The sequence below is a fragment of the Eretmochelys imbricata genome, chromosome 2 (genome assembly GCF_965152235.1).
Source record: "Eretmochelys imbricata isolate rEreImb1 chromosome 2, rEreImb1.hap1, whole genome shotgun sequence".
Taxonomy (NCBI): domain Eukaryota; kingdom Metazoa; phylum Chordata; order Testudines; family Cheloniidae; genus Eretmochelys; species Eretmochelys imbricata.
Genome location: NC_135573.1, coordinates 116,320,178 through 116,342,951, shown reverse-complemented (window position 1 = coordinate 116,342,951; position 22,774 = coordinate 116,320,178). Strand labels below are relative to the sequence as shown.

At 43.5% G+C, this 22,774-nt stretch overlaps 1 protein-coding gene across 3 annotated transcripts in view; it reads left to right on the top strand.

Moving 5' to 3' along the window:
* The window catches only part of RIOK1 (RIO kinase 1), a 39,860-nt gene that overhangs the window by 13,727 nt on the left and 3,359 nt on the right, over window positions 1-22,774 (top strand). For 2 of the 3 annotated variants that reach the window (XM_077810667.1, XM_077810666.1), the window contains 10 exons: window positions 505-591; window positions 1,269-1,406; window positions 2,371-2,474; window positions 5,779-5,885; window positions 7,218-7,283; window positions 8,712-8,831; window positions 10,471-10,524; window positions 11,673-11,822; window positions 13,245-13,347; window positions 20,026-20,103. In XM_077810667.1, the coding sequence (XP_077666793.1) occupies window positions 505-591; window positions 1,269-1,406; window positions 2,371-2,474; window positions 5,779-5,885; window positions 7,218-7,283; window positions 8,712-8,831; window positions 10,471-10,524; window positions 11,673-11,822; window positions 13,245-13,347; window positions 20,026-20,103 (1,007 nt within the window). Of the gene's footprint in view, window positions 1-504; window positions 592-1,268; window positions 1,407-2,370; window positions 2,475-5,778; window positions 5,886-7,217; window positions 7,284-8,711; window positions 8,832-10,470; window positions 10,525-11,672; window positions 11,823-13,244; window positions 16,190-20,025; window positions 20,104-22,774 lie in introns of those variants that run through there. The other variant, XM_077810668.1, reaches the window with a different exon arrangement.

Here is a 22,774-nt window from a genome sequence, read left to right as displayed (position 1 = left end):
GGACATTTATGACATACCTTCTCACATTCCCAGTGGTTAACGCAGACTCAGTGCCACTCAGTTTGGGGGCCCTCTCAAACAGTGGGCCGGGCCAAACTGCCCTTCAACCTGGACAAGGGGCTTAGGGGGTCAAAGCATGACAGTCCTGCAAAACCCAGGACTGTCAGGAGGTCTGATTTATGCTCTTATGATTAAGACACCAGACTGGGACTCAGGAGGTGTGGGCTCACTTTTCAGGTTTGCCACAGACTTCCTGTTCAACCTTAGACCTTCTTTCTGTGTGTCCATTTCCCATCTGTAAAATGGGGATAATGATACTTCTCTTTGTATATTTAGAATGTAAGCCCTTTGGGACAGGGACTGTCTGTTACTCTGTACAGCACCTACAACAGAGGGGTTCCAAACTTAATTGGTGTCCCTCGGCACTACCCTAATACAAATTATAATAATAGATTGCATTTATTTTTTATAGGTAGTTATGGGTTTTTTGTTGTAATGTTACAGGTTGAATACAGCACAAATACCTTGCCCAGAGCCAATTATGCTAAGAAGTCATGTACTTGTCATGAGTTTTATTGGTAAAGATGACATGTAAGTATCCTCAGAAAATCAATGAGAACTTTATTGATAGGCTTGAACAAAGGTGAATTAAAAAAAAAATCTGTTGAATTTGCTTAGTTGATGGCAGAGGCTAGTGATTAATTGAGTACATTGCTCTGGTGTATAAATGAGATGTAAAATATCAAGATCCCTCCCAGCTCCTGGTGCAGAGGGTCTGCCTGATTCCAAAGCCTTATCCATGCAAGGAATGAGCAAATAGTCTGCATTAGCTAGAAATTAAGGCCCCAGTTCTGTAACTGAATCTGCATGGGCCTTTTTATACTTCATAGAATATGGATGGTGAGGATTATATGTTCTAGAAATTTAAAATAAACGTCAAAGCTCAGGTCGTGATGTGTTAATGCTCTAGTTGGAAAGTTCATTAGCGATGCCCACAAGTGTTAATTCAGCATTTTGTAATGTAAATATTTAATATTTATAATGTTGTGGTCTAGTTCTTCAGCTGGTGTAAAACATAGTTCCACTTTCTACAGTGGCACAATAAATATTTATATTAGCTGTGGAGCTAGTCAAGTGTTTGAGTAAATCACTGAGGTATTTCCATTTACTGAATTAAAAGGGATCAAGTGTTGTGGTGAAGGGACTATACAGCTGGTGTAAAATGGGAGAATTTATTCTGGTTTTTGTTGTTTTTTTTTAAATCCAAGGCCTGCTCCTCTGTTGAAAAACGCTCAGTTATCTGACTCAAAAGCCCGGGAGTTGTATCTACAGATCATACAGTACATGAGAAGAATGTATCAGGATGCCAAACTTGTTCATGCAGATCTCAGTGAATTTAATATGCTGTATGTTTTTAAACCTTGCTCTGTATTTTAACATCTAAAATGTAGGCATTGGTGGCTTCTCTCATAATATGTAGAGCTATGCAGTACACCTCTACCCCGATATAACGCGGTCCTCGGGAGCCAAAAAATCTTACCGCGTTATATCGAACTTGCTTTGGCCTCGAGCATTTCCATTATTCATAGTCACTTCCTGCCCCCGACTGACCCCTCAGAACCCCCGACCCACCCAACTGCCCCGACCGCTATCCACACCCCTGCCTCCAGACAGGCCCCCCAGAACTGCCATGCCCTATCCAACACCCCCGTCCCCTGACCGCCCCGCCCCCAGAACCTCCGAATCATCCAACCCCCCCGCTCCCTGTCCCCTGACCGCCCCCCGAGACCTCCTGCACCTTATCCAACCCCTCAGCCCTGGCCTGGCACGCTTAACTCGCCGCTCAGAGCAGCGTGTCGGAGGCTGACGCGCTGATCCGCTGGAGTGCGCAGCCCCGCCCCCCAGAGCGCTGCTTTACCGCGTTATATCCGAATTCATGTTATATCGGGTCGCGTTATATTGGGGTAGAGGTGTACTAATATGCTCCTTTGGGAGGGCAGTATCTTCCTTTCATCTCTGCTTTGTAATTTACCTGATTATTATACAGATTTCATCCCAAATCTCTCTCAGATAATTTAGCTTGCAAAATACTTCCCTGAATAGGTTATTCAATGAGGTTTTTTTTCATCAGCTGATGAATAAACAAGTAAGCTATTTTAATTCATTGTTCTAAAATCGCTTGTTGTGTTCACCAGGATTGTTCTCTCAAATAACGTGCAATAGTATAACTGAAAACAACTATTATATGGAACGTGTCCCTAGCAAAACTTTAGTGTCAGGCCCCCAAAACTTGAATCATTTTCTCAAACGGTGGGGTTTAAAAAAATAAAATAAAATAAAAAATCTGCTTTTCCCTTGCTGCATCTCTAGATACCACAGTGGAGAGGTGTACATCATTGATGTTTCTCAGTCGGTGGAGCATGACCACCCACATGCATTAGAATTCCTGCGGAAGGACTGTGCCAATATCAATGGTCAGTGGGCAGTAGTTCAACTCCTTCTAATAGCTCATTCCTTTAGGAAGGTTAACTGTGTACTTCCTTGTATTCCTCAGACTGACACTGTATGTAGAACAGGATGGAGTTAGTTAAAATGCACATCATCTTAGGATGTATATAAGTTTCGTTAGGAAGCCAACAAACTACGCTATGCTAAGTACAGCCAAAGTAGAGTAGGTCACACAAATTCAGTTACATCTGAGCTTATGTTCTCGGCTAGTCTAAGGAAAACCGAGTTCACACAATTTCTTATATTACAACAAAGGAAATATCTACCTGCTGTTACAGCAGAGAACATACAGACCTGTTTTGTTCAGTGATTACAAATCAAGTACAGAACTTCTTAGTCAACAAGAAGTTACTCTTGGTTTGATCACATTAGTCCTTGCACCTGTGCAGAGCAGGTTACAGGTTTGGGGCCCTTGGTGATCTGTTGTTAAAGGACTATACTAATATTTTATATCTAGTTCAGCAAGATGCAGTGAGCACCCTCAATCAGTATTTTATTTAAAAATATTGAAATCATTGTCTTCATAGCAGAGGTATGGACAACTCTGGTCTGCATTTTGCTCTGGGCGGAAAGAAATCGGTGTCTCTTTGTAAACATTGTCTTCCTTACTGAAATCTTTATTTAAGAAAAAGGAAAAATCCATAAAACAGAACTCACATTTTGATGTCACATATTGCTTGAGAGCCAGTGAACTAGTAATGTCTTCTCTCTTGTGTTCCATGGGTTTGTGAATATTTCCTCCTGTAATTTTTCTTCTCTGCATTGTTCAGCTTGCTTTCTCTAAGTGCCACGTGACTTTGGAAGTTTCTTGGGCTGCTCTTTGTCATCCCAGTTCTCTGCTCTATCACTTCCACACTGGTATTTACTTTGTCTACTATAGAACTTGCAAGAGTATTTCTCCATGAGCATGACAGTGATCTTAGATGCCATGTGTTCTGTCCCTGGGCTCTGAGAGCCATCTGGGCTGCTTCCAGGCTTACCTTTTGTTCTGTCTTTCTAATTCATTTCTCAGGGATGCTATGTTGGTTTATCCACAGAGAACATTAGCATTAGAGACTATTCAGCTAAATATCCCATGGAGTGCCTTTGGTGTTTATTTGAATATGGAACCTTATTTTCTCTGTCAACCTTCAGATTTAGTTAGGATTGGTATCTTAAGCCAGCTGGGTGTGAGTATCAAAGAATGGCCGTTAGCCTAAGACAGGGATCGGCAACCTATGGCATGTGTGCCAAAGATGGCATGCAAGCTGATTTTTAATGGCACGCTACTGCCTGCCATGTCCCAGCCGCTGGCCTCGCTCAGCCAGCTGCCGAACCCAGGCCGGCAGTGGGCTCAGAGGGGCTGGCGGACGGGACCCCAGCGGGCAACAGTGTGCCATTACAAACCCTGCCCGTCCCGGCCTGCTCTTCTACACACACCTGCCGCTGCGCGCCCCCCCCCCCCACACACACACTTTGAAGCTTGGTCCTGTTGGCTGCTGCTGCAGAGCAGGCAAGCTCCCCCCTCCCCCACGATGCTGGGTTCCTGCCCCTTCTCCTCTCCCTCCCTGCTGCAATCAGCTGATGGCCCTTGCAGTCCCTGCTCCAGGAGGAGGTGGAGAAGAGGTGGGGAAGGGGTCTTGGGGAAGGGGGGTGGAATCAGGGCATATCCCCTCCAGCCCCATGTCTTGAGCAGCTCTGGGCAGGGGGCTGGGGAGCACCCTCAGGACCCTGGTCCACACCCCCAGCCCTCTGCTCTGACCCCTGCACCCCCTCACACACACCCCAGCCCTGACCCCTGCACTCCCCCATGACCCCAGCCCTGACTCCAGCACCCCCCACACATGCCCCCAACCCTCTGCCCTGACTCTTGCACTTCCCACATTCCCGCCCCCAACCCTCTGCCCTGACTCTTGCACTTCCCACATTCCCACCCCCAGCCCTCTGCCCTGACTCTTGCACCTCCCACATTCCCGCCCCCACCCTGAGCACCAAACGAGAGCTCCTGCACCCCCCCCTCCCCCCCCCACACATTCCCACTTGCACCAAATGGGAGCTGGCCAGGTAAGCACTCCACACCCAAACCTCTTGCCCCAACCCTGAGCCCCTTCCCTCATTCTAGCTCCTGGCCAGACCCTACACCCCAACCCCCAGCCTGCTCCTTCACCCCCAGCCCTGTGCTCAGTGCACTCCCACCCTCCGCTCAGTGCAGAGAGAGAGGAAGAGAATGGGCTAGAACCAGGGAGAAGGTAGGTACCCACTCTATGTGGGCAGGGCCGGGATCCCAGACCAGCAGCGGGCTGAGCGGGGCCAGCAGCCAGGACCCTGGCTGGCAGGAGCTGGTGGACGGAACCCCAAACCGGCAGCGAGTTGAGTGGCAGTGGGCTGAGCCGCTCCGCCCACTGCTGGTCTGGGGTCCCGGCTGTTGGCTCCACTCAGCCCACTGCCAGTCTGGGGTTCTGGCTGCTGGCCCCTTGCCAGCCAGGGCCCCACTCGGCCTCCTGCCGGCCTAGGTGAACGGAACCCCAGGCTGGCAGTGGGCTGAGCGGGCCGGAAGCGTAAGATCAGCATTTTAATTTAATTTTAAATGAAGCTTCTTAAACTTTTTTGAAAACCTTGATTACTTTACATACAACAATTGTTTAGTTATATAATATATAGACTTACAGAGAGAGACCTTCTAAAAAAGTTAAAATGTATTACTGGCACGCGAAACCGTAAATTAAAGTGAATAAATGAAGACTCGGCACACTTCTGAAAGGTTGCCGACCCCTGGCCTAAGATGTGCACCATATTGTCCCCCTATGAATGAAATTTAAATAGATCTTAACTGTACCTCAGGGCACACCTTTGATTCTCATCTGTAGAAATTCCAGAACTGCAAATTTCAGTGGTTGACATCTGCAAAGTTTAATCTCAATGTACTGCAACTGCTTGATCCTTTATGAAGCCTTCCCTTCCACCCTCCTGCTTTTCGTTTGTTTCCTGGTCACATTTGGCTTTCACTGAAGTCTATTGGACTTTTGCCCTTAACTTCAATAGGAACAGGGATTGGGCTTTGAATTTGCGTGCTTCATTCAGCATTTGTTGTATCTGAAAGGTGGGCAACTTGGGCTTTGGGTGACCAAGAGTTTTCTGATAACCACACCTGGTGGGATTCTGCAAACCTTGTAGGGAAGTTCCTCAATTCATAGAACCATTATTCTGTATTTACTATCACTTCAGTGGTGTAGAAGCATAAAGTGAACTTGAATCATGCTATCTTTGTTTTTTTTCCCTGCTTCCTGGCAGACTTTTTCTGGAAGTACAGTGTTGCGGTGATGACTGTCAGAGAGCTCTTTGAGTTTATTACAGATCCTTCTATCACAAGCAACAACTTGGATGCTTATCTCTCAAAGGTCAGACTTGAAGTTCCTGCTTATGTAAGAAGATTTAAGGAGTAAAATAAGATCTGGTTCAAGCTCATCTGTCCTGTTTATCCCACAACGATGCTTCTGCAGTAAAGATTGTGCATTGTATAATGAGGCAGCAATTTAAAAAAAAAAATAGAAATGTTTTAACATCAATACATGTAAGCCGTGGGAACTTATCCACACCTCCCTGCCATGTTTGTGTGGGGTGGGGCGTATGAGCGGGACGAGTGAGGTGGACTTGGGGGTAAATGGGTTTGAGTGGAATGAGGGAGGCTTATACTCCACCCTAAAATACCCAGCATCACCAGCTAAATGCTGATTGGTCCAGAAGATGAAAGGAACCTGCCTATTCTAGGAGGAGGGGGGTATGCTGGCTCTAGGCCCCACACCTGGAATACTTCAGGCTGGTCTCAGTTATCCACCACTGCTCTCTTCCCGTTCCCTCTGTGTCTGTTGAGTCTTGTTCTGACTCAAGCAGGGGTGCGTTTAAAGTCAGCTGGGATTCAGTTGTTGCCCCTTGGGATGCTAGTGAATAGATGATCACTTTCCAGCCCCCTAGCTCTAGCAATCCCTTCGGTGTGTCATCAGCCCCAGCAACCACGTTGCGTTGCATTCTCCTTTACCAATTAGCTGTTGCGGTAAATCCCAGCTCTGGTAGTCAAAGCAACAACGATGGTGAAGGATCAAATTAAGACTCCCGTATCCTGACCTCAGCCATGTTGGGAATGGGGTGACAGGAGACATTATTCCTGCCCCAACCTGGAACGCTGGGTAGTGGGCAAGTGCTTCCAAGCAGCCCATAAACACTTGCACAGCTTTTCGGTATTCGCCGGTACACTGGGCTGGAGGGAGTAGGACGTGGCTATAATACTCCCATCTTGCTCATGCATGCTCATCTGGCTATTCAGTGCTGCTGGCAGCAACTCTGCATCTGCGGAGTGTGGCAACCTCCGGTGTGAGAGCATGAGCAGCAGACAGAGGCTCCCTGTGCCCTGTTATCCCACACTGGTGTAGGGACAGCCATTATTTGGCTCTGTGTTTGGATTGGCAGGAGTGGAGGGAAAGTTTTTTTTCTCTCATTAAGTAGATCAGTAGCCAGGAGTGGGATTTAAGTGGGTGTGCCCTGCAGAAGTGTTCAGCACCGTTAGGGGTCACTAAAGGCATTGTGGTATGAAAAGCTGGAGTGTTTTACATGAGCGAGAGAGAACAGTTTCCCAGCAAATGGAGTGGAGGTGGGGAAATATAGGTAGGAACAGCTAGATGAGGGACTGGATTGTGAAGAGTGATGATTTTGTATTGCATTTCATATTGCTGTAGGTGATGGAAATAGCAACCCAAAGAACAGAGGAAGAAAGGTCCAGTCAAGATAACGTGGATGAGGAGGTGAGGATCTTTTTCCTCCGCCAGGAGGGAATCTTTGCAGTATCCCTTTTGAAGACTTTTTGAAATGTTCTCTTTGATACCCTGATCCACAGAATGTTACATTTAATACACTGATACATCCTGAGCTAAGTGGAGAGGCTTTCAGATAGTAAATGGTTCTTTAAATGATATCTAAACACTTCTCATGATATCTTCTTTGCAATCTCTGGTCAGCATCACCTGTGTCATTAGGATGTTTTCTAGACCAACATGCTTGGCTATAACTGGTCTTGAACTTAGACATTACAAGGGACCCAGCTAGCAACGAAGGGGAAATCTTTGAGCTTCTGCAAATATGGCTGAAAGAATAATGTGCTAAAATGAGGATTCATACAGTGTTAAGATGTGAATAGTTTTTGCCCCCGGTTGTTCATATTGACTGAAAAACAATTCCAGCTCCCTCTCCGAGATTCTGATTTGGGTCTTCTAATTATGGTGATGTTTCTCTCTGCTTATTTCTGATGCAGCAGTAGCCAACATAGGTCTGTTTTCTTTGCATCGTTGAGGATGTGTGGTTCACTGACAGTATTGTTTAGCATGGGAGCATAAGACAAAATCACTGTCTTGATTTGATTCTTTTAACTTGTCAGCAGCAAAGTGATGGATTGCAATAAAACCTGAATTTAGTATATTGAGGGGCATTTTGTACCAGATAAGAACTTTTAAAACAGGTCACTCTTTGTCCCTTAGCTAACTGCTGGTGTGTTTATAAACCAAAGGCCCAGTCTGTGAGGTGCACAGTGCCTTCTGTGAGGTCCTGAGCACCCTCAGCTCCCACTGAAGGCAATAGAACTTCATGTATGTCCATCTGTGTTGTTGAATTCAGTGGGTGCTCAGCACCTCAGAGGAGAGGGCCGAACCTCGTTACATATTTTATATTGTTGCAAGCTGATCTTGTGTAAGGAGATCCACTATTGTAATTTATATGAAGTTTTTGTTTATATATAATTTAAGTGGACCTGTACTGTGAGAGGAAGGGTGATCTAGTAGTTAAGGCACTGACCTGGGACTCGGGACATCAATGGGTTCAATTCCCTACTCTGCCACAAACTTCCTGTGTGACATTTTAAATAAACCCCTTAATATTCAAACAAATTAACGGTGAGGACGGGGCAATGTATGGAGGTGGTCGTAAGGAGGCAAATAGCTATCATGCTATCAAGACCTTAATTATAAAATCTTAAGATGTTGTTATGGGTGAGCTCCATAGTGTAGGACCCACCACAATGAAGAGACAATCTGCTGCTGGCCAAAGACAGTGAGGTGGGATCTCTAAATTATGGGTGTTGTCTGATCACAGACACCCATCAGGATGATTCCCAAGGAAGAAGCCTATAATCAGGACTAGACGTAAATCAATCTGCATGTTGTTTCATTTCACTCTGTTAGGTATTTAAGAAAGCTTACATCCCTCGAACCCTGACCGAAGTTAAAAACTACGAGAGGGATGTAGATGTCATGATGAAATTGAAGGAAGAGGACATGGCATTAAACGTGCAGCAGGATAATGTAAGTAAACTTCCCAAAACATTACAAACAACTTGAGTTGGCAGAGAGAGACAATCCAAGGCGGTACCATTAGCTGTGGATTCTCGTGGAAGAACCACCAATGGGGTTTGTTTTGAAGTATTGGTGAATCCTGGTTCTATAGCAATATACCATCAAAAACGTCAAGAATGAATGCATTCAAAAGACACACCAGCATGTCAGGGATCAGTTGCAAACAATCACATCCTCTTTCTGAGTGGATGTGCAATAGCTGTCAAATCAACTTGACATTCAGTTTCAGCTATGTATGGACTAAACTTCATATATTGTGGGGGGAAAGACCAAATTAATCTCTGGTGTAAATTCATTGATCTTAGTTATATCTCAGCCCAGGGATCTCACCTCTGACTTGTTTTTACAGAATTAAAATGCTGCCACATCCCTTTGAAACTAATTTTATATTATTTTTTGCGCTTGCCTAGAAGCGTAAGGTGGAAATACATAAGATAGTGCCTGGAGTCTAATAATAGGAATCACTGAACTTTTATTTTTCCATCATTCATTGTCCTGTTGGAAACTCTAGATATTTTCCAATTTTCCAGAGTAAAGCTAAAACTCTACTATAGGCAGGTGCTCATCCATCAACCTTACTTCAGTAGAGCTGTATAACAGCTTCTGTGCTACCTGTATACACATACCACTCACCATCAGGCCCTTGTTAGATCCCTCTGTTACTCCGTGAATAGTGCAGATCTTGCTCAAGGTCTGAGAAGTCAATTTACTGACATGTTACAAAACGTAGAGACTGAGTGCTTAAAACCTATGTTATGCACAGTTGCAGATTCTAGCTCAGAAAAACAAGGCTTTCCAAACAGATCCCCTCTCGAGTGACAAAAGAACATAATTAAAAACACCTGGATAGCTGAAGATTCTAATACGTGAAAATTAGGGAGATGATTTAAGTAAAGAAGTCAATCACAATATTCCCTTTGTGGGTTTTTTTTGTTTTTTGTTTTTAAAAAGTGCCATCAGTGCATTGTAGCATATTGGCTGTGTACATGCGTTGAAACAGTATTTTGTCCCTTTTCTAGATGATCTTCCCATTCTGGGTAGTGCGAAGAAAAAGCCAAATCACCAGATTGCTTGCAAAATATAGACAGCGTAGTCTATAAGGGCGGCATATCTCTGTCCCCCACCCTTCTTCTGTTTTGTCATTTTAGACTGCGAACTCTGTGGGGTGGGGTTCTGTCTTTCTGTGTGTTTGTGCAGTGTCTAACACATTTGTACACTACTGCCGTATATATGATGGTGCTAGTGAGCTGATAATAAGACAAACCCTTCTAAGGCTTTACAGGAGAGAGCTGTGCCTTCTCCCTCTCAGCTCTTCCGTGTACATGTTGTGAAGTTTCTCCATACGAAAGATTCACAGGGAACAGACTCTGATCTCAAAAAGTGGAGGTCAGGCCTAGGGAATCTCTAGTTTCTAAAACCTGATGTGCAAAATCTACCATCTGTGTGCAGAGAGCTCTGTGGGTGGGACTGGAAAACAGGCATATCTGGTACAGTCAGCCACCTGTTTTCTCTGGTTGGCAGGTTGAAAATGATAGTTTTGCAGCTAGATGTTTTTGGGTAATTGATTTTCATTTATCCTGGTGTATAGATTCTCTACCAGACAGTGACAGGACTGAAGAAGGACTTGTCAGGTGTTCAGAAGGTAAGATGGCCTGTTAAGTTTTTCTTCTATAGTGAATTTCATTGTTCATAAAGGTGCCTGAGAAGTATTAAATGAGGCCCGGTCTTACATTTGGTTCCATGCAGGCAGCCCCCTGATTTCAGAAGGTTCTGACTGCAGGTTCTTCCAGCACAGAGGCAGTTGCAAGATCAGGGGCTAAGATCGCATCTTTACACCACTGTGTACTTGCATACCATGTGCTGCAGTATATGGAATTACTTTGCATTACTCAGCCAGTGCTGGAGTAACTCGGGAACAAAAATACTCAAGGAGCCACCAGATGGTCAGTATAGGAAGATACAACATATGGCCAGATCTACATTTAGGAAGTGGGGGGAGATTTCCCAGTGCAGAAAACTTTATATAGAATGCTACATTTTCACAAGTGTTATGTATTGTGTGACTTGTGCTGTAATTGTTGTACATAGAGCATTTATGCAGAATAGGGCATTGTACTAACTAATGGAAATGTTGCAATGCAGTACTTTAAAAACACACTGATTAGTACAGCGTGTTTATCCAGTCTGTAAGTGATTGCAGATATCCTGCTACAGTAGGAGCCAGGTTGGGTTTTTCCTCTTTTGGAAACCGTGCTTAGTTAAACAGCACTAGGCAGACCCCGTCTACAGTGCACATATAACCATGTCAAGCGACCGGGTTATAACACGTTTGTTCCCCAGTATGATTAAAGTACAGGGCTCTTTTGCATTGTTGATGCCTGACTGTTAACTGCTAGAGCCCATGTGGGTCACCGCTAAAACTGGCTTTGGTATGATTCTTTAAAAAAACCAAGGTCTGCTGTACACCACAGACCTGAATAGTACTTCAACTCTGTGTGGTGGGGAGGTAGCGGTGCAACTGTTTTGTAAGCAAGTCCCCAACAAGCTGTATTTCCATTGTTTACTGTACCCTTTGTTTTTAACGTGGATTAATTTTGTTTCATTCTCTTTTTTGTAATTTTAATACCAGTGTCGAGAGGCACATTGATTGTGAAGAAGTGGATAAACACAAATTAGCTGAAGGCTTTCTTTCTAGGAGGCTCTACCACTTAAATGCTAAGTCTTTTTTTTTTTTTTTAAATGTTCCACTGACTTTTGGTTAGGGACAAAATCCTTCTGTGTTTCCTTTAGGTCCCTGCACTCCTTGAAAAAAAAGAAGAGGAGATGGAATCAGATTCAGAAGATGGGGGCAGTTCTGATGACTCTGACTCAGGCTGTAAAGAACAGGGAGAGCCACTGCATGCCAAAGATCAACCGACTGATGCTGACATGGACAAAAAGGTTAGTTGGCCAGGAAGTCATACACTTTCCCCTCTCTGCTCCAGGGAACTACTCAAGTGACAAATATATCTATTTTTCGACTTATCTACTGCTCAGTGAGAACAAAAACGGTTTTAATTTATTCTTTTAAGTATTTTAATAAAGAGAAATGAGAGCAGAGATTGAATGTCCCCAATGAAGTGTTGTTTGAAGTGCTCTCTTGGGTTTTGCTAATGTAATTTCTATAGAGTAACATTTAACCTACACTTACCCACTCACCTCCAAGCCAGAATACATAAGCTTTGTGTGGGGAACTCCACCTGAGATGTAGGGAACAGAATCCGATGTGAACAGGGCACAGCACAATTCTACAGCGTGTTTTCTAGCTCTTGGACTGGAAGAGGAGCCATGACCTTTGCCCACTTTATATAATTGTGGACCCAGTGGCTATGGCTCCGGCTGCATCCATAGGGGTTTATGTAGAGCTGGGGTGTGAAGCCCAGCTCTGCCTGAGGACTAGGTATAGAATCTTCCTGAGTGTCAGCTCTGTGGCTTTCTGAACCCTGCACAGTGGATCCACTCCAGTGGGTCAGAGACCTTAGTGAATTTCACAGAGTGTCCCTACCCTTCAGCAGCATTCCAGGCGCTGCATGAAAGGAAAACTCTGTGCAGTTCAAAAGGATTAAAGTGTCATCGAAGATGAGATAATTAAAATTGAACCTAAAGATCTGAACTACAATGGCCGTGCCATGGTGAAATTCTTGGGGCTAGGATTGTAAAATGGAGAGTGCTTGGCCACTTCTGACCATCATTCCTTGTTCTCTTTTGTAGGATGGGATGTTACTTAATCGCATTGTATTGGTCAGATCCCAGTTTGAATTGTATTCTGTTTAGCTAAATTGCACTTGCTGTTTCAGTGAGATAAAATAGCATTCACCATCTGACTTAAATTGCTGCATAGTGTTGTGGTATCGAATCCCCTCCCTGCAGCTCTGATGATGATCAAGTTGCTGCGTTCTGAACTCCTTGCAAGCGATGGATTGGTCTCTCTTGGCAGTCCATGAAAGTGTTCACTGCAGTAGTCCAGCCCGGATATTGGAAAGCCATGCATCAGATTCCTATTACAATTTGTGTTGAGTGGAGTTTACAAATTAAATAGTATGAGTTCTCATCCCCTTTGTAATCTATGTTCGGCAGTTGCTCCCACCATAACTTCCTGGCTTCAAACGCCTCTGAAATTTGGAAACTGGATTTTGTGGCTCAGTCTCATCTCTAGAAATGTGGAGTTCATTTAATTTCCTAATACAGCATTTCAAAGCCTGGGTCAAAATTGCTTAACTTCTGTCCTCCACCTTTTCTAACAGTAACATATCACGTGTTAGGAACCTGCTCACAATCGCTCTGGATCATTCTTGTTAATGAAGTGTTGTTCACTTTTTATAGGAAAGGAAAAAGATGGTTAAAGAAGCCCAAAGAGAGAAGAGAAAAAACAAAATCCCAAAGCACGTAAAGAAGCGAAAAGAGAAGACAGCAAAAATGAAAAAAGGCAAATAACGTGGCTTTGATCTTGGGGGTAGGGTTAGCTGTTGCTTACTATTGGTCTCCATCAGTTATTTTCGCTACAAAATATTCTATTTATGTAAATATAGATTTCACCGTGATGGTGGCTTGTTACCAATCTTGTGATTGGCTGAACGCAGCATATACCATTGCTTTTTTGATGGAGAAGATTGACTCGTGTGCCTGTGTAAAAATGTGCAAAGCCTTTAGCCCTCAACGTAGGTGGCCATTCTCCCACTTCTTGGACTGCCAAGAAGAAGGCGCTTTTTATGATTTTCGTCCAACACAGAAAAAAGAGAAGCAATACTTGTTTCTCTCTTTAAAAAACAAAGGAAAACCCCAACAGCAGCGTGGACGTTGAGTTATACTTTATCGTGGTCAGTGTTTTCACATGGCGGGGAAATACAGGTGCACAAGTCCTTATGTAGGTGCACATATAAGCACCTGCTCTCACGGAACACCAGTGGCAAAACTGCCATCGGCTGCCATGGACGTAGGACTGAACATGAGTGATATATTTTTTTTTTTTTTTTGAGAGGTGCTAAATTCCCTAAATTGACTACAATTCCCGCTGGAGTCAATGGGAGCGATGAGTGATCAGCACCTCTGAAAATCAGGCCGCTGATTTAGGTGCCTAAATATGGGTTTAGGTGCCTGACTTGAGGTACCCAAGTTTTGAAAATATTGGTGTAGCTGTTGAAATGCTTCACCTTAAAACTCTTTTCCCCCATCTACGATGCTTCTCATACGGTTGATGTCAATTGGCTGCAAGCTGCTGAGAGGTGGTAATTGTAGTTAAGCTTCTAATAATTCTTCTGTGTCAGTTCCATACCTGTTGCTTCTGTGTTTCAATGCTCATTGGGTGTTCCAGTCGTAAAATTTAACATGCAGATGTTTCCATTTTGAGTGAGAACATCTGTACTGAGGTCATCACATAAGACTGCAGCTTCAAATCATTATGGCTTTGGATCCGCTTATGCAAGCAGAACTTTGTTATATTGTTGTCTGGAATATATTTCAGAATATAAGCATAATGTTTCGTGACTGGCATACTTCTGAAATGGGTTTTATTCAGATTCTAGTAAACAGTATAAATTTAAAAAGCTTCACTATGATGCTTATTTAATTATAAGCTGCTTTTGTTCTCCCCAATGGCTAAAGGAATAGCACAGATATAAGTGGTTGGTTCTAACAAGGGTGCTATGTACTGTTTTTAATCAGTAGATAATGTTAACAATTAAAATGAAAAAGCAGCCATATTTCATTTCACTATGTATGAATAAGATCATGATCATCACATTGGTTTGACATTTGATCAGGTCTTAAAACTGGTATTATTTTTACCATCCAGAGCTTGATCTCCAAGGTGCTGAGTGCCCTCCGCTCCTACTCCCATTAGAAAATTTAGGCCCTTGCTTCTCTGAGTCAAAGTGACACTAGTGATTTTGGGTACTTAACTTGAGACACTGTAAAGGAGCCTGATATGTAGAAATTGCTGAGCACCTGTCCTCTGAAAATCAGACCCCTCTAAGGCACCTCACATGGGACACTCAAAATCACTAGTCACTTCTGAAAAGGTAGGCCAAAATGCTTAGTAGTATGCAAGAGGATTAAACATGCAGAATATGAATATCCACAGTTACACTGTCTAGGATAAAAATTAAGGGATGCTTTATCCCCATGCTTCAGGATGTAAGCCAAGCACTGGACTTAAGAAACTTTCCCCTGTGGGCATGTTGTTGCATATTAGTTGTTCATTAGTTGGTTTTTTAAATACCTTCCTCTACTTGTAGGAATCCAGCACTCTCCACTGTTGGAGAGAAGTGGATATTGGATTTACATGGCCTGATGCGGTGTGGCAATTGCTCTGATACTGCAATTCTAAACAACATATTTGTATTCTTTGGTCAAGCCTTGCAAAATTCAGCTCATTTATAAAGACGGTACTGGGCCAGGTATTGGCATGCTGCTTCTCTCACACATTAGATGTACGCTCTGTTTATGTAACTGTTGCGCAGCTTTGGAAGGTGGAGAAGTGCAGATGAGTTCTCCATGGTGAAGCCAGTAAATCCAGTTTTGCACATAAGGAGATGTTGACAGGGAGGTTTTTAGCTGCGCTGAAATATTTTGATGAAAGAATGCAAAACTAGCTCTGACACGCCTCTGTTGTACTTGTATCAGTCACTTTATTCAAGAGTTACACCTAAGATACTGCAAGATACGGTCTCTGAGAAGCAAGAGCCCACACTTTCCAAGACCCCTTGGCCTGCCCTGTAATTTTTCAGCCACAGTCAACTGAATGCATTCACATGCATGTGCAAAGGGTAGACGTGGACCTCTTAACTATCTGATTTGTGGGTACATTGGAGGTAGAAATGAAATTCAGTAATTTGTACCTGAAAAATTGATTGTGGATGCAAAATTGTGGATGTGAAATACTGTGCAGAGTGCAGCTGACTTCCCCTTCCCTGCCCATTCCTGATCAGCAGAGCCTGACCTTACAGGGCAGCTGCAGAGAGAACTTAATAGTAACAGGAAAAAAGGGAAGCATGCTAGGGAGTCCACACTCCGATCTTCCACCCCCACCACTTGTCTCACTCCCCTCTGCTCAGAAATGGGAAGGAAGGAAGAACCAGGCCCTTAGTTGCTTAGATGTAATAGTGATAGGGGGCTCAGAAAGTACTTAAATTATTTTTTTGTAATTGATTAAAAGAAAATTGATACCATGATAAATAGTTCAGTATATAGTTTAAAAATAAAACAAAGGATCCCTGTACTGTTAAGTTCTTGGGGTGTTTTGCTTTGTTAAAATTAATAAATGTATAACATTTTTTCTAAAAGCTCAGTTTTATTTGTTTTGTTTCTTCTTTCTTTTAAAGCAGTGGTTCTCAAACTTTTTTTTTCGCGGGCCACTTGAAAATTGCTGAGGGTCTCAGCTTAATGATCTTTCCAAATGTTGTTTGTACCATTAGCTAACTATTGTAAAGCGCTTTGGATAAAAGCGTTTATATTTATATATATATATATATATATATATATATATATATATATATAAAAAACTTAATAATTAACATTTTTTTGTTCTACAAATAAAAGCACACAACTCATATTTTAATATCAGTGATGCGATGGATGTGCCCTCTCTCCCCCGCCGTGGCAGCCCCCAAGCTGAGGCTGGGAGGGAGGGGGCGTCTCTCTCCGGCACCCGCAACCCTGGAGCTGGGAAAAGTCGCCTCTTTCTCTGGCTGCCGCAGGCCAGCACATCCCAAATTCCCCCATCCCCTCTTCTCACCCCACTTCCCCCTCCCACCTACCCTGTATTTCCCCCCAAGGTCACCACCTCACCTTACATGTGCATCGTCTCCAGGGTCCAGGCACCTAATTAGTGGAGACACGCCTGCCCGGCTCCACTAATTAGGTGGGTGGCCCTTCATTCTCTCATGTGCAGCTGCCCAGGCACGCACCTTAGAGGGAACTAGCCACAGACCACCTGAATGAAGCTCTCTGACCACTGGTGGTCCGTGGACCACAATTTGAGAACGTGTGTTTTAAAGCATCATTAGATGAAAAGAGAGAGCTCTGGCCTAGTGTCTGTATAATGTCCTGCTCCACATTTTATTTAACTTTATTGGAAATCATTTTTACTTCCTCTAGAGGGAGGTACAAGTTCTTTCTCAATACATGCTGGACATAAAATGAATATCACCTACAGTTTGGGAAACTCAAGCAAGATAACTCTCTTGTGGGTTTTTTGGGGGGTATTTTTTTTTTTAAATAGTGGAGGGACTTCTTAATTGCATTCATTTGTGAAAATATTGAGCTCGATCCTGTAGCCTTTATGAAAGTCAAACACATTATATTCCAGAGGTCTTTGATGTGTATGAGGACTGCAAGTTCAGACCCATTGTTAAGAATAAGCTTGTTTTGATCTGGATTTCAAATAGGCCAAAACTCTTGGTGTTCAAATCTGGTACAGCTGGTTTGGCCAATTATTCAGGTGTGGGCCATTTGCAAAATGTGGAGTTGAGTCCAGGTTTGGATTTCAACACCCCAACATTTGGGATTTCAGTGTGTTTCAGTCCATCTGTGTTAATATATTAAAAGTGCTAATGAGTTTTGTACTTATGCATAAAAAAAATTGGTGAATTATGGTGGGACACTCTCTCTCAGTACAGACCCAAAGAGAACTGATTTTTTCACATGTACAAAGACCACCCCCAAGAGAATGTCTGTCTGAAAAACGTATAGTTCTTCATTCAACAGAAGACAGTCCCAGGGCTGGCTGCATTCATGATGTACAAACTGTAGCTTTCTGTGCAATTAAGTAGTAGTAAGTGATCTCCATACCACATGCTTCAGCAATTATAGTACTGATGGTAATCACTCGCCAGGGAACAGCTACTCTTTTGTTGGTGTTTATTTTGAGAGCATCAGTTAACTTTCACAGGTGACACCCACCTCAAGCATTCAGCTATCAGCTCTTTGCAGCACTTATTTTCTGCTCCTTAACAAAATATTTAATTTAAAAATGGAAAAAAAGGTTTGTTTGCTTTTTAAAAGAAGTGTAATTAAAAATCAAGTTGTATGCAATCCCTGGGGGTAGCTGTCTTAGAGGAGACATCCTGTGCAGCATTATAGATCCTCTGCTCTATTTTATCAGAGTAAAGGTTTGTCCCAACCAAACATTTCCCTCCCTAGTCCTGCTGTTGCCTGGCATGTTGTGCACCAGTTGGCTGCTTGCTTCCCTCAACACGGGAGGTGGCTGCACGTTTAGGGTATGCCTACACTGCAGCTGGGAGCATGCTTCCCAGCTCGCTAGATAGACGTTTGCTCGAGCTAGCGCACTAAAAATAACAATATTGTCGGGGTGTAATGGGTGGCAGCTTAGGCTGGCCACCTGAGGACAAACCTGCCAAGACCCACTGGGTTTCACACTCGGGCAGCTAACCTGAGCCACCCCCAGCCACACTGCTATTTTGAGCAAGATATTTTGAGCAGAGCTAGTGCGTGTCTGTCTGTCTGAGCTGGGAAGTATGTTCCCAGCTGCAGTGTAGAAATACCCTTAGTGGTACTCTGTATGGGTTCCCTTCTTGCAAATACTTATGCATGTGAGTAACCTTGAGCTTAATGAAACTACTTGTGCATAAAGTTACACCCTTGCAGGTGTGGTAGTAGGCTCAGGACTATAGATTGTCCATGCTTTGGGAACTGGGGGGATACAAGGAGCTTTTCAAATGTGAAGTGTATTTTATGCTTCTATATAAAAAAGCATGACTTGTGGGCTTATTTTCCCATAATTTTTAATACCAGAAACAACTTGCTCTGCAACAGTGATGCTTATGTTTCAAGTGAAGGGGCCACCACAGGGGATGGGAAAACTAGATAAAAGAGAGCCTGTGGAAGGCCTGTACGTTGTTGCTCTAGAATGTCCCATTCCCCCAGAGCTGTAGTAACTTGTGTGTGGTACTTTACTTTTCCATTAATCTACGCATATGCAATGAGCACCTGCTTGCCCACCCCCACCCCCGTTTTCTGGTTCATCCTACCTCTGTGTCCTTCCCATGGTCACATCCTTCAGAGTAGCTTGAGTGCCAGTTATGAGTGAAGGGAAGGGAAGGCGGAGGTGTATTTAATAATTCCGGAGTGGCTTCCGCTTGCTTGGGATGCCACTCTCTGTGTGGGCAGTGACTTCCTTCTGGTGCAGGGGTACCACAGTGTGGAGTGAAACCATGGCACAGTGTGGGTATGGTATAAACAAACACTGGGTCCTGTGAGGTGCTCAGCACTCTCAATGCCCATTGTGGGTAATGGGAGTTGAGAGCAGGATGAGGCCCAAAGCATGGGTACAGGGGAAATACTGGTTGAGATCTTCAAAGCCCATTAGGGGATGTAGTTGCACAACTCCCAGTGAAATCCATTTCGTTGGGAATTGTGTGGCTAAATCCCTAGTTAGCTATGAAAATCTCAGCCACGGTTACTAACATAAACAGAAGAAAAAATTACACAGCTCCTTTAAAAACAATTTTTACTTGGATTTGGAGAAGGGGCGGTTCTGGAGAGGTAATTATGGTCTCTCTCTCCAGACTTCAATGGACATTGCCTGACAATGAGATTTAAAAAGGACTGTAGAAGATGAACGGTTTCAGAGTAGCAGCCGTGTTAGTCTGTATTCGCAAAAAGAAAAGGAGGACTTGTGGCACCTTAGAGACTAACCAATTTATTTGAGCATAAGCTTTCGTGAGCTACAGCTCACTTCATCGGATGCATTCAGTGGAAATGCATGCATCCGATGAAGTGAGCTGTAGCTCACGAAAGCTTATGCTCAGATAAATTGGTTAGTCTCTAAGGTGCCACTAGTTCTCCTTTTCTTTTTGTTAGAAGATGAAAAATATCATATCTTTAACTGTCTTTTCTGATATGATGAGTCCCAGTGATTGTCATTGCTATCCCCCTATAGCAATCTCAGTGCTTAGTCACTAAATAGTAAAGTAGATGGGAAATTTAACCATAATCTCCCCCAAAAGTAAAACAAACCCAGCCCTGCAATTACAATATACACATTTTAAAACCAATTGATTTTACGCTTAACAAATCATTCGAAGAGGATTGAACTCAGCAGGCTGGTTTCACAGATACTAACATGGAGGTTTTCAAACTCTTTCAGAATGTGGACCACATCTTAATGGACAGATTGGCTCCTGGGCCATCTTCCCTCCCACTGATGATCCAAGAACACCCTGTGGTAATGACAGCAGTTACATACAAGGAAAAATAGATAGTAATTATATAATAATGAGAGTAATGTATTTCCAGTGTCATTTAGCAGCTAGAAAGGAGGAGAAGCCAGTGCTATGTGACCAGTCAGTTCTTTGTGTGGGACCACACTTTGAACACAGCTGTCTTAAAATACCCTACAGCCATCTACATGTTACACTGTTTACCACTGAAAGAACATTGTGTTTGGCAGAGATTAGCTACAGCTAATGGGCTTTTTGCTCTGATCCTCACTTGTTTTGAAAAATGAGTACATTTTGTGGAGAGCTTAGGCAGCACAGAGTACCGCTGTGGAACAATGTGTGTGAGGTGGGGCTCTTTGGGCTGACTGGGTGACCTGAGGTATTCTGAATTCAGAGACTGAAAGGTAGTGAAACAGGGTATGCAACTGCTGGGTGACTTAAAGTGCTTCATATTTGAATCAAATCTTGAAGAAAACAGGAGAAAGTTGTTCTGTGCAGAGGTGAGAACTTCCTTAGGTTCTGTACTTTGGGTGTGGGTTGGGAGTGTGTGTGTGAGAGAGAGAGAGAGAGTGTGTGTGTGAAAAAGAGAGACACCTCACGGGAGGATCCCTCTACATAGGGAGATCCATTGGTGGCACTGAGCTGCTGTAGTGGTTCCTATACTCTGGTGCCTCGCGTTGGTCAGCAGTGGGTGCTTAGCTCAAGTGTATCTAGGACCATAGGTAGATGGTGCAAGTTAGAGCGGCCTTCAGACTTAAATCTTAAATTGTGTGGCCCTCAAGTTATTGCATCAGGTTAACGTTTGCAAAACAATGAACACTGTAAAAAATGCTGATTGTACCACATGTGCTTTAGGCACTTCCAAGCTGCAGCCAGAAGCAGCCTAGTGCATCATAAAATAAATGTTGAAACAGGGGTGCTGGAACAATTTGTATAGTAGAGGTGCTGAGAACCATTGAACCAAACTTTAAACCCATGATGGGAACCACTTCAAGCCAGGGTGTGTGGCAGCACCCCTAGTTCCATTTCCTATGTGTTGAAAAGACACTGGGCTGCTTTGTAAAATCAGTTCACACATGGCTTCCTTTTGTTCTGCTTTTAAAAATGTGTAAATTTGGGATTCATGAAATGAAAGTCTGATAGCACAGAATTGGAAAAGCGGGCTCTGTGCAGTCTTTCTTACTCAGCTCTGCTAATGATTTATCATCATTTGTATTACAGTAGCATGTGGAAGACACAATCAGGGACCATTGTCCTTTGGTGCTGTACTAACAAGTATTAAAAAACAGTCCCTTCTCCAAAGAACTTACAATCTTGGTCAGAGACAAGAGACAACCCCTGGCTGGAACAAACAAATGGATGAGAGTGGGGAGGAGGGAGGATAAGGTGACAGCCATACTAGCATGTTTTTGCACAGACTAGCTCTATGCCCAGTTTAATTCTAGCCATTATCAATTAGCAGCAGTTGGTAGGCGTGATGACAGAAGTGAGCTTTGAAGAGGAGCTCGGAGGAGGATAAGGTAGCGAGCAGCTTTATGGATCTCTTCAGGGATTCTGTGTCAATGCATAAAGGACAGCAAGGGGAAAAGTGCAAAGGTGGTTGGAGGAAGAAGGAGATTAACATCAGTAAAGGCTGCGCTCCCTCTGATATTCCAGTTCAGAGATTCTTTCACGATCCCCTCATAAATTACAGTGGAAACCCTGTACATCTTAAATCTTAAAACGGGTGGCCACCAAGTTATTGCATCAGGCAATGTTTGCAAAATAGGCAACTGCTGACTTCAGTGGGGTTGCATGGCTGTAACTGAGCAATTGCCTATTTTGCAAACATTGCCTGATGCAATAACTTGGTGGCCACCCATTTTAAGATTTAAGATGTACATGTACTATGCAACTGTCAATGACAACATATATTGTTTGACATGTAATCATGGCTACCTGAGCAATTCTGTGTAGCTGAAGTCAGGTTGCCTGGGTGGAACTAAGAGTGGAACTTGGTCTGTAGGGTTAATAAGAGGTATCCAGTGTTACATGGGACTTCATCAGGTGCAAGGGTGTAAGAGAACAGACTCTGCTCTGGAGTGTATCCATTCATAATGCTACTTTCCTATATAGGCCACACCCTGCAACAATTAGATACTCTTTTTAACCCACCCTTGAACAATTAGTCACTGAAGCCATGCCCCAAACTGACATCACTGGAAAGTCTGATAAGACAGCAGCAGACTTCCAAAACATCCCAAGGAAAGAAAAATAATCTGCTGTTGTGCAATATCTTATCTCTTATTTTTCAATATCATATACTAGGAAGAACTGTTGTGGTATTTGAGTCTACGCCTAGCAAATGGCTTCTGTGATCAGCAAAGCCTCATCTTCCTCAAAGGGCAGGTTATTGTTTCATTTCTCCTCGGATCTCATGAACATTATCCTCTGGAGGGTCCACTTCTGTGAGGAACTGAGTGCTCCCAATAGGAGTGGAGGGTGCTGAGCACCTTGCAGGATCGGGTCCTGCATGTCTAAGTCAGAGATACCTTTTTATATATGTCTAACTGTGTCCCCATCCCTTTGTACTTGATCAGTTCTTAGGGAGCATAATGACGAGTTAATCATGGGTGCGGAGGGAGAGAAATGTGAACTTGTTTTGCTTATAAACACATTTCCTTTGTGAAGAAAACT